The following is a 12,776-nucleotide window of genomic DNA, read 5'->3' as shown; positions in this document are numbered from 1 at the left end:
GAATAAAGATGAGATTGTTGTTTTTCTTTCTTTTCAAGGAATCTATCTGAATACATCCCTTCACTTTCATGGATCACTTGTCCTGCCAAGGGTAAGTTCCACTGTGCAAAAGCTGCAGCTGCCTTGGCTTTGTATTGTCTGAGAAACAACAGAACAATGTACTTGAGACACTGCACACAGCACAGATGAAAAACAGAGTGAAGCAGCTTCACAAATGGAGCTGTATATACATAACTAATGACAAAAAGTAGGGACACCTGTATCAAAACAGGTAAGAAAGCTGAGGCTCAAGGGAGTTAAAAGTGACTAAACATTAGTGCAGCATCATGGGCTCTCGGGCCCCAGACAGGGTCCCTCAGGATGGCATTCCCTCCCTCCAGCATGTCATCCACATGGTACAGCTTGTGTCACAAACTTGCTGAGGGTGCCCTCAATCCCACTGTTCTTGTCACTGACAAACAGCACTGGTCCCAGTACCAGTGCCTCAGGAACACCACTCCCCACTGACCTCAAGCCCATGACTGCAGAGATGCAGGCAATATTTATCCTGAGTCAGCCACAGATCAAACCCTTGTGTCTCCATTTAAAGACAGGATGTCATGTGGGAAAGTGTCAAATGCTTTGCACAGGTCCAGGCAGATGATGTCAGTTGCCCTTCCCTCATCCACCATTTCTGTAACCCTATCATAGAAGGCCACCAGATTTGTCAGGCTGGTGGCCAGATTTGCTGTGGTGAAGCCATGTTGGCTGTCCTTATTTCCCATATACCTTAGCATCGTTTCCAGGAGGATCTGTTCCATGATCTTGCCAGGCACACAGGTGAGACTGACCAATCTGTAGTGCCCCAGGTCTTCCTTATCTCCGTTTTTTAACATTGGGGTTACGTTTTCCTTTTTCCAGTGGGAACTTCATTAAACTGCCACAGCTTCTCAAGTATGATGGATGGTGGCCTAGCCAGTTGCTCTGTCAGTTCCCTCAGGACCCACGGATTTTTCACATCAGGTCCCATGGACTTGTGCACCTTCAGGTTCCTTAAATGGTCTCAAAACTGGTCTTCTCCAAAAGTAAGCACTGTTTCCCTCTCTTTGTCCCTGCCTTTGCCCTCTACAACTTGGGCCATGTGGCTGGAGAAATTTTGGGTTGGTTGATTGAAAATCTTCAGCCTTTTTTAGAACAAGGCAACTCTTCAGAAGTTTCACAGGTTCTCTTTAATATCTCACTAAAGTTTAATGCCCTGGATGACTACATTCTGAGTGGCACCTGGACAGATCATTAATCTGATTTTAAGCCAACAAGGCTGCACCTCAAACAAAGCCCATCTTCTGTCTGTTCCCCCATCTCTGCTTTCCTGAACACATCCCCTCCTTCACTCACCCAACAACTCAAACTGGAGACTTCTCAAGGAGCACAAGGGATCAAGAGTAAGCTTAGTGGGCAGAAGTTCTGGATCAGCCATCAACCACATGTCTCAAACACATCACAAGTTTTTGTTCCTGCCCCCACAGTACTGGGAATTTCCACTCTTCTCAGCTGCAGTACAAGCCAGGAGAACTGTATGGCTGTGCAAGCCTTCCCCATGGATCAGAGGGACCACCAGTTGTGATTTGTGGGGTGCTGGTCTGGAGTTTCAGACAAAAGTAGTGCTACACCTGGGCAAAGTCCCACCTCCTCTGCTCAGCTGCACTGCATGCAGAGCTTACACCTGCACACATGGATATCTGAGAGAACTTGGAATCTTTTACTAAGGCTGATTCCACCAAGGAAAAAACATCAGTTCCTGAATGCAAAAGCCTTTTGAAAGAAATAATTGAATCTTACTAATTTCTAAATTTACAGGAAGAGAAAGCAAAGGCTTGTGCTGCAGCATTTGGAAGGGCTCTGTTAGGAAACTGTTCTGATTATTTTAATGCACAAAAAAAAAAAAAAAAAAAAAAAGGAAAAAAAGGAGAGGGGGTAGAAATGACAATTTTCTTTTTTACCTGAGATGCTCCATTTAGGCAAGGAACTGAAACTGGGGTGTTCCCCAGCTCCAAGCAGTGTTCAGGTGCTGTGCTCTGCTGCCCACTGGGAACCTCTGCGTGCCTTCCAAGCTGCCCGTAGTCCACTCTGCCCCAGGTGAACACCTTGCCAGCTTCTAAACAAAAACCACATTTCAAGATTACTTATTCACCAAGTTCCTGAAACTTGTGGATGCCAATTCAAAAACAGAACTTGTAAATGCATCTTATCTACAGCTTCAAAAGCCTGGTGAGAAGTTATTTCTTGGAACAGAACAAAAGAAAAACATTAAAAACTAGCTCAAGATATTATGTTACACTTCTATGAAGTGTACTTCTATGAACTCATTCTTCATTTATTTGTTTTCTAGCAGAATAACATCTGAGTGGTGGCCTGGGCTGTAAATAAACCATGTCAGTAAAGCTGCATAACCTGGATATTCCGCATACAATAAATACACTTTGGTTAAACAAAGGACATATTTTAGGTTAATGGAAGCACAAACAAAACAGCTTATTCTTGTACATAAAAAATTACAGAAAAGAGAATTATTTTCTATTTCCATTCTTTGCCATAAACAATTCATTGCATGACCTGCATTTAACAGAGTTTTATGTTTTCCTGATAGAAGTTACATTCTGTCACTAGTGTTAGCAGAGCTATAGTCCTCAGGAGACAGCTGGTTAACCAGGAGCACCAGCACAACTGCCATTAAGCATTGGAAATGCATTGGAAATGGTTTGTTTTCACAGGAATCACACACTGGCCAAGGAAAGGTAACTTTAAATGAAATCAGCACTATATGGCTCATCCTTCTCTCCAAGGGTTATTATTCCAAGTGCACTGCTGCAGGACTGACAACCAAAATATCATTCTCCTGTACGGATAACATCCATAAATATCCTTCTTACCTTTGCTTTCCTTGAATTAAAAAAAAAAAAAAATCAAAGTGACAGCTTTATTTTCTTAATGAAGTGATTAGCTTCCTGCAGATAAGCCTGTCCCTTCTGGGCTTCCAACTTAAAAAGTTAAAAAATTATATACACACAACAGAAGGTAAAGTCCTTGACTTGGTTTTAACTGGAAGCATCAGCCCACATTCCAGCCCAGAAAGAAACCTGCAATGACCTTGAGTAATGTTCAGCCAAGCCTCAAACTGCTCTCCAGAGCTGAACTCAAATCATCACATTTATAGGCCAAAAGATGTGGATTTGGGGAAAATACTGTCCAGCTAGCAAGTCAGCTGCACACACACCCACCTCTCCCTGCCCCACAGAGGGGTCAGGTGCAGGGGTTACGGTCAAACCACCCAAAGGTGACAACTGAGAGGTTTCTCAACACATGTCAAAACACAAACCCTTGGAAATCTGAACACCTCCCTTTTCCTTAGGGTGCTGTTAAACTGTCTTTAGAGGGACACAGGTGGGCACTGCTGGTTTGTGGAGTTTAAGGTGATAATTTTGTAAATGAACTGGAAACCTCAGTTCATATGCAGAAGTATAGGCATTTTCCTTGGAAATCTGCTGGCAGTGGTATCTTTCACTCCAATCACTGCAAGTTTTTCAGATGCATTCCCTCAGTTCACTGATAATGCTTCCCCTAAAATAATTAAGTGATAAAATTAGTTGTCCTTCTCTCTCAAGGGCACAAAGCTTTTTTCCTTTGCAGCTTCCTCTCAGTTCAAGGAAAAGCTGAAAACAGTCACATACTACATTTAATACAAGTGAGGCCTTTTAACATAGTAGCTACATTTTGTTAGGTTAAAGGATAAAAATAAATTTCATTAAGAGAATTACCAGTATATTTTGGATTAGGAAGACAGTTTCAGGTTTAAAAAACATGCTTGTTCTGAAGTTAGTATATTTACTTTGCAATTTATATAGATCTCTGCTAAAAATATCTGCAGCTGCAAAAATGTACATAAAAAATTTGAACATACACTAAGCTTCAGGCTTTTACATCAGACCAGGTCACTTTGTACAGAACCCTATTAGTGGACTGAGAAAGGATAAGCAGGCTGCTCTATTTTATATTAACTACAGGAACTGAAACTGAGTTTTATGAAATCTAAAGCCAGAAAGAATTTTTGTAACATCTAGTTAGATCATTAATTTACCACAGGCTCTCAAGCCCTACCCAGACATTGCTGTATTGATCCCAAGAACTGTAGCTGAATTAAAGCATTTCAACTCTCAGAAGCCAAAAGTATCAAGTGCCACAGGCAAAAACATCAGCAAGCTGCAAGGCCTCTGAGAATGCAAGCTTTGAATTGGTAATGCAGACCCAGATCCTCACACAGTCTGCAGCACTAAACATACACAGAGGCAACAAAGGTTTCTCTCAACTCAACCTTTTGGGGAAACAACTCCTTCCTCAAATGAATCTGGTGCTCTGTCTGGACCCAGACAGGAACAAGAAACACCAGGACTCACAAAACAAAAATGAACCTTTGCACCATCCCACCAGGGTACTGCTCCAGTGCAACTCAAGACTGCAAGTATATATGAAAGATTACAACAGCAACGATGCTTAGCTGCAACAAAACACCTGCCACCCACAGATTCTATTTTCTTTCACTGAACAAGCCAGCAAAGAATCACTTACACATGCAACACCAAACAGAAGCCTTAGCAGAATGTAAACTATTTCTGTAAAACATAAATGTAAAATGTTTCAGATTACAAACACAGACTACTGCAATTAACTTTTTCTTTTCTGCCACAATAAGGGAAACAGGTTTCAGGTGGTTATTAGTACTCAAGCATGGAGAACATTAATTTAAAAATATTAAAGCCAGATACATTAATTTTTGCTTTTAGGACGAATTTCTTGAATGCCCCAAGATAAGTTAAGCAACCAGTTCCTTCTCACTGCTCATCAATGCAGTTATCAGCTCTTTTGAGACATATTCCTTCCCCAGACTTGTTCCTGTTTGCTGAATATTTCCTATCCCATGCTCAGATTCCTGCTAATGGTCAATAATTTCTATTTTCCAGCCAAAAAACAGTTGCCCAGGGATCCTTTAAAAAAAAAAAAAATCAAAACCTCAAAGTACATAAATCTGTCTTTTCTGTGAGAGAAACTGACAGAAACTGATTTAGATATGCCTTTTCTATGAAATCCTGATTATACTTTCAGCAAACAAACAAAAAAACCGAGTCTCAAGTAGAAATTTCAGGCTGAGGCAAACACCAATGCATGGAAAATTCCGCCAAAGGTTAAAGTCTCGTCAAAATCCTGAGGAAAAGAAAGCACTGAGCTATGACAGAAAGCATTGAGCAATTGTAATGGGAGGTATTGCTACTGTGCTGCTTATAAAATAGATGGTATTTTAAAATGTTCTAAGAATATTTGAGAAAAAGACATTAGTCATACAGAGTAAGGAGGTTGCAGGATGAATTACTTAAGAATGAAGGGTGATATAACGAGGAGGGTTGGTCTAATATTAGACTAGGACAGATTTTAATTAGGAGTCAGGAAAACATACACAGTGATGAGTCAACTGGACAGAGTACATCAGCCATGGAAGTGGCTGAGGCATCAGAAAATGTGGTATTTCATACCAGACTCAGTGCAGGAAGAGGGCACACAAAAGGCAGGAGTTATTTCTACAGCTTTTGTAGAAAGAAGGGTACAATTCTGGAAAGCTTTTCCAGTTCTTCTAAGATACTAACACTGCTTCCTAAGACCTGGATCTTGCCATGGTCTGAGCATGGTGCCTCCAAAAGGCATTTCAATTATTCTACTGTGAACATCCACATTGTCCCAGATGACTTCATAGCAACTGTTCATTTTTTCAGCAGGCAAATGCTACATCAAATAAGGTCCAGAGGGTTCAATACCATTTGGAATTAAGGAGTAAGAGATATAAGATCATGCATCCTGTGCTATTCTGGGTTACAACCTGAATGAACCACACAGTACAGGAGCTCAGAAAGCTGGAAAAAAGACACAGGAGAGAAGATTTTTAAGAAAAAACTTTCTGACAGCTCCTTAAGTAAACAAGACAAACAACAGTACACTACATTGTTTGGGATTCTACACGATCATGCAGATCTGGTTTGCTCGTGCTCTTTGAACTGTAGACACAGCAGTCTGCATCAGTGTACACACAGCAGCAAATCACCCAAAACACATGCTCAGGTCCCTCACAGAATACAGATGAAGGTACATACATATTCAAGGGCTTGAATACAAACCACTCTCTGAAAGGTTCCTCTGCATTTTCTTCACATCATCCTTCTGACCTCATGTATAACAAAGCACAGACAGTTGAGAATGTCCTCAAAATTACAAGTTCATAGCCTTCAGAGTACTGCAAATCCAGCAACATTGCATAAAGCACTTCTAGTCGCTTCCTGCCTGACAGTGTAGCTTTTCCTGTGCTGTTTTATACTGCTACTGAGACTGCAGAGCATGTCATTTTTCCCTTTTAGCACTTTTTTAATCAATCTGCTCAGCCACATAAGTGGAAGGAATTAGCAATTAAAAAAATAAGTACATTAGTTTTAAAAACAGGTTGGTTGTTTCCCAGTAAAACACAACAGACAAATAGGTACATTAAAATTTACTTATTTTCACTAGACTCATACTTATCTTTATATCAATTTTCCTGTTTTAATATAATAACATGCACTAGTGTTATCTCCTTGAAGTCTCTATTTGGTACCCAGGCAAGCTTTGAACTCTCCTTCATAAATACTAGATGAAAGAGTTCATCCAGGCTATCTCAGTTCATGGCTGCATTAATGATTACTTTTCAAATGAACTCTGGATATTCACACTGAATGCTTAATCTCAGGCTTGAAATATGAAGTTCTATATAAAAAATTCTTAATGCCTCCTTTCGCATGAAAATTTACAGGAGCAGGCATTAAAAATTGACATTTAGAGGCTGCCTCTTGCCTCCCCCCTGCCCTACACAGTGTAACACTTCTCCCAAATCTACAGATCTCTGCTGTCCTTCAGAAAACCTCTGATGTCCTTGACCCATTCTGAGAAACTTCCTCATCTGCCTAGAAATAGTCCTTGTGCAGGGAAACCTAACAGAAAAACATCCATCCATACATCCTAAATTCTACATTGGCTGAAGACAGCTTTGATTCAGCAGCTGGAAACCAGGCATCCCCACACCTGCAGCCTAGCACCTGCACCAGTGCATGGTTTCAGTACAACACAGGATAATCTGCCCTGACAAAGGTTTAAATGGCCCCCTGATCTTTTTAACACAGGAGCTCAGCATACCAGAGCTGTCCACATCTCCCCACACATCTTCCTCCCATGCCCTCCTAACAAACTGTTGCAGCTTCATATAATAGGGCACTCCTGAATTTTTTTCCATATTCATTCATAACAGCTATTAAGAATGTATCAGTAAAACACAAATCTATGCACAGTATTGAGGTCATGCCTCATCAGGGAGGTTCAAACAAAGCAGCAAAGGCATTTCAAGGCTGACAGCAACAGAAAACTAGAGACATTTCCATTGCCCCTTTCAGCCTTCTGCAGTAGCAGGCTGCAATACACAGCTGGTTCAGAATAGTCCATAGAGCACCCACACAACAAGCTGCAGCTCACAAGGGTTTTCAAGCACTCTCTGAAGAGATTTAAAGCTGCAACAAAAGGCCACAAGAGCCACAGGAAGACAACCATAAGGGCATCACCAGGCCTCCTGTAACAGCTATGGACTTGCCAGTTAGAACTCCTACACTCATCAAGTGGGCCAAAGATTCCTGCCAGCCCGAACTACATCTGATGTCCCTAAACCTGGTGACCAGATTTAACCACAGGGATGTGGGCAAGACAAACTGACAAGATTTCACATCACTACAATCAGAAGCTTATCTGTGATCCAGCAAACAAATGGCTTCTCACTGTGACCCATTCCCACTGCTGTGGAAATTAAAATTAAAAAAAAATTTAAAAACAGGAGAAAATCATCCTGTTTCCTTTCAGAGCCTCCTGGTGATATCAAAATACAGAACACTCAAGGACTTGTATGAACCTAGGATATCATGGAAAATACTCAGCTAAGCAGGTGAAGCTTTGAGGATGTGTGAGACTCACCAAGAGAAGACACCAGGACTGTGAGAGTAACACAGACTGACATGCTCAAGTGCAGAATGGGAGCTCCTTTGGCAACACTTTACACCAAGGAATTTTGGACCCAAACAGTTTTCTCCTCACTAGGCCACCTGCATTCATTGTGCTTGAACTAATTGTGAAAGGGAAGGTAAACCAAGCTAAGGACTTGATCTGGCTGAAAAGCAACCTTGGGAAATGGGAGCTTGGCTACAGCAAACACTGCTGAAGGCAGTGCTGTGTTAAGTCATTTTAATATTCCATATGATAGGCTAGGCATAACTTGCCATTTCCATGACATGCTATATTTGTCATGCACGTTTCCAACAGATCCATCTTTACCAGCACTTTGGACATCTTTAAACATCTAAACAGCTTTGACTTTCATTCACTAAAAATCAGGCATACTCCTCCTTTTTTGCTTCCATAGTTACACCAAGTTATGTCTCAAGATGGGCAATGCTCTGTTAATGGGATTATTCACATACTTAACAGCATGCTTCACTGCTTTGAAAGATTGAACAATAACTTTGAATGTGGCCAATTCCAGGACTTTCCAGATGCCTTGGAAGTCTTGTCTCTGTTTGAGGTTTTCCATGGGACACTGGCCATTTTCCTCTGTCTTTATATTTCCACTTTGTATCTCCATTCTCCTTTTAGAGGAGAGATTGGAAATATAAAGTACCACACAAAGCTCTTAATAAACCAGAGGAAAAACTAAAATGTAACAACTTAAATGCATGTGCAGTTGTGCTCATACTTCTGATATCTTACAGATATATCATCCTGGATGAAAAAAGGAAGTGGGGGAATGTCATGAAATCCATGCAATCATGAAACCAAGCTGGAGAAGGGGGCTGGGGGCAAAGGTGGGATTTTACAGCACCTATCAGACTTTGCATTCATCCTGCAAGGTAAGAAAATTCCCTCCTTATTTCCCTCCACTCATGATTAGAGAGTCATGACTGCTTCACCAGCTGTGCCTCTGGCTTATTTTAAATTCAAACTATGATACATATCTCACTTTTAGACTTTTAATAGCAATGCCTTAAAATGCAGATTGCTGGCTAAATTTAGTTACATGATTAAAAACAAATCTAACTCATCTCTACCCAGCAAACAGAACTGCTGCATTCAAGGTTCAATAAAGGACTTAACTCTTCAACTAAAAACAAAGTCCTAACAAAAAGCAGGGGAAAGAAAGGAAATTGAAGCACAATTTGGTGATGTCTCCAAAAAAGCAGGATGCATAAAACAGTAAGCAGCTATGGAAAACTATCTGCAAAAGCATCATAGTATACCATAGGGTTTTTGTTCAGTAGTTCTGCAAATAAATTCTGCACTATGCTACTACAGCAGTATGAGTCATACACTTTTACTGACATTCTATATTTGTATCTCCATGCCCTTCTGCACTGTTATATGCTTTATTTTCCATACAGGCCTCTCTAACCTGGAATTTCCTTCCTTCTGCAGCTGAGCATCTCTTCCTCTAACATTCCCCAGAAAACTGGAAAGACATCCAGTTCTTTCTGGACACCATTTTGGGAAAATAACACCCTTGAACTATCATAATACGCTGCATGTGCTTTCACTTGTTTCCAATTATTTTCTTGTGTCCAATTTCCTAATTTTTTGTCCGTAAAAGGACTGCTTAGATGTTTTTCCCCTTTGAGGCAAGGCCTCAAATTCCTGTTTCACTAGACTTAACACAGTACAGTGCTACAGAAAATCTTATTCAGAGATTACAAATTACAGCATAGGCATGTTTTCTAGACCATTTTATGAAAAGCATTCCCTCTAGCTGCAATGTTGCACACATTTGTGACTCTGCCTAATTTGGAGAACTCAAGATCCTGCTACTCTCAATATCCCATCACCATCTGAGCCTCAGAAGTAACAGCCATGTGCATACATGAGATAAACAAAGGGAAGGTAATTAAGTTCCCAGTGCTAATATTTACCTTGTCAAAAGGCTCAAGGGCATGCTGTGGAAAGGCAGACACAGAAAAAGCAAAAGAAATGCTCTGGAATGGCAGCCTGAAGCAGAGCTGGGCTTTTTCACTGTGGGCCACAAGATGCATTCCCAATAATCAGAGACCAGTTGCACAAGAGATTTCACTAGATAACAAGCCTCAGACAGAAATACAGAAATAAAGTGTTAGAAGAGCAGTCCTTGGATTTGCTAAGTGGCTTGAACTTCCTCAGTCACTCCAGAAGAAGCCAAGTTCTACATCCCATGCAGTTCAACCCTAACTATGTGCTGTTCTTAAGAAAGAAAGTACAAAGACAAGAACAGTGCCACAAACCCAACAATGGCACCCCCAGAGCCTCCCAGGAGATCACCCGCCTTGTTCAGAGTCAGAACCATTACAAGAGCAGCTACAATTGACTAAGACAGAGTGGGCTGTGCACCTCAAATAATGAGCAGCGCTCCCGCTGACAGCAGGAACAAAACAGTCTAAAAGGGGATGGGAAGGAAAATTCATACCCTTTGAAGTCAAGAGATGAATAATGAGCAATAAGGTGATGTATTCTCTCTGGAATATCATCCCAATTTCTCCCTCCACCCACAAGAAAGTTTAAGAGTTGGGTAAGGGGGTGGAGGAAGAAATAAAAGCACAACACAAGATTCCACCTCGGTATGGCAAGATCCTTAACATCAAGGAGACTGTAGGGAGAGAGTGGACAAAGGTGTAAATGCTTGCAGAATGGTCAAAGCATCCAAATGCCACTTATGGCCTGAAAAAAATTCCATCTTTCACAAGGGGACACTATGCAGCTAGCAGAGTTCCTTTTGACTCCTGACTTCTTGTGTCTATGTCTCTTACCATTGTGGGGTGTTTTCAGCATTTCAGAGCCACAGGCACAGAGCAAGTCTAAAAATTTAGAAACATTATAGACATGTTACTAATGAATGCAATGTAAGTCTGTCCTGTAAAGGATCTGAAATTCCCAGCCAAGAGGGAATGATGCCAGTGAGATTTACTTCTGATGCTTACCCAGTGAAGCAAAGCTGTCCACAAGTACATCCACAGAGCTACAACATCTGTATCTGCTTGTGTGCCAGCACATCTATGTTTAAGGTTTACCTAAGTGTGCATATAGCAGAGTTGTAATGCAAGTATTGATGTGCTATGCAGCCTGTTACTAAGAGGGGCTTAGGTTTTAAATTGAGAAGGGAGAAATAAAAGAACTTCTCATTAGGAGGAAGGAGGGGACACCAATGAAGAACAAAAAGCTCCTGCTTTTTCAATACCTTCTTTTCTCTGATGTTACAATGGATATTGATCAAAAGAAGCTGCACCCTTCTATTCATGCTTCACACAATTCAGTGAGATAGGGTAGTTTCTAAAGAAACCATGAGTTTTCTCCTGTGCTAAAACAGCTTTTCATGGACTTTGTTTGAACACTGCTCTGGTGAACTAGAGGAATTTTAAATAATTACCCAGATTTTTAAATTACACACAGCAGAAGTTTGTTGTATTGCAACTATCAGCTTCTGTGTGCATGGCCACAGCATTTTGGGGGTTTTTTGGCATTGTGTGCTCTGTTTCTTTATCTCTGGCAAACTGAACAAGCAAGAGGAGACAAAACAGGATTCAACACCCTCCTTTGTGCTGCGTGACTTGTCAGGATGATTCTACAACCCACATGAATATCTAGTAATCCACACTGCCACCCTTTTATTGTCCCCACAGCCTGACCTTCACTTCTGGATGTTTTAGTGTCCATTTGTCCTCAATGAACAGCTTCAGCTCCAGGCAGATGTGTCATTAGCAGGCACAAGCCTGAAATGTGTGTACAGGCAAATTCCTACAAAATATCCATCAGCTACAAGATCCAAAATTCAAGATGAGAAATGCCAAACTGATTTTCAGTTTGCTTTCTATCTTGGGGTGGAAAGGACAAGCAGGAAAACATTCTCCTCAAGGACTTTCTGTATGATTATTTTGGACAGATCTGTAAAGGTAAATTTTTGAAAATTCTAGAAAAGTAAGATTTCCTATATTCACTATAAAAAGATCTTAGCAAAAGTGACATGAAGCACTGTCCCTGAATAGATCGTTGACTACACAGTGGTTTTTAGATTTTTTTCTTTTAGTTAGATACAGAGTAAAACAGAGAATGAGTCACCTAAGGAAATCCCACCCCTCCTAGGGTTTTTCTCCTGCATGAATCAGATGCTAATACCTTCTATTCCTCCAGGTCTTTGTCCCCCAAAAATAAACCATTGTGATTATATTATTATTATTACCTACTGTGGGCCCCCTAATACTAGATAGAGAAGAAAGCAAACCTGAACCACACAGGCTCTTCAATCCAGCAGAACATCCCAAAAACCTAAAGTGTATCCTAAGCAACATAGAAAATATAACTCCCCTTCATCTGCAGAGTTCAATCTCAGCTGTTTGGGATCCATATAGAATATATGTAGCTACCCTGAGAGACAATGAAGTCCAAATAGGAGCTACAAAAAAAGAGGCAGTTCATCCTCAGTTTCAACCACCACACCACAAGCTGTGATTCCTCACAACTGGAATACTTTAAAGAATAAAATCCACACACTCTTGGCAGATCTCATCATACTACCCAAGTATCAGAGCCATTCTATAAGACTTGAAAATTTATAGCTGTTGATATATCTCCTGTATCCTACAGTACCTTAAATAAAATTGTTTATTTCAAAATTACTT

General features: G+C 40.7%; 1 protein-coding gene across 7 annotated transcripts in view; it reads right to left on the bottom strand.

The window, feature by feature from the left end:
- SERGEF (secretion regulating guanine nucleotide exchange factor) overlaps positions 1-12,776 on the bottom strand; it is a 141,807-nt gene that overhangs the window by 110,189 nt on the left and 18,842 nt on the right. For all 7 annotated transcript variants that reach the window (XR_009114561.1, XR_009114563.1, XR_009114562.1 and 4 more), the window contains exon 9: positions 1,980-2,134. Coding sequence is in view for 2 of the 7 variants with exons in the window: in XM_058025764.1 (XP_057881747.1) it covers positions 1,980-2,134 (155 nt within the window). In the remaining 5 variants the exon portion in view is untranslated. The remainder of the gene's footprint in view (positions 1-1,979; positions 2,135-12,776) is intronic.

This window comes from Melospiza georgiana, chromosome 6 (genome assembly GCF_028018845.1).
Source record: "Melospiza georgiana isolate bMelGeo1 chromosome 6, bMelGeo1.pri, whole genome shotgun sequence".
Classification (NCBI taxonomy): domain Eukaryota; kingdom Metazoa; phylum Chordata; class Aves; order Passeriformes; family Passerellidae; genus Melospiza; species Melospiza georgiana.
This window is presented reverse-complemented; position numbering and strand designations above follow the sequence as displayed.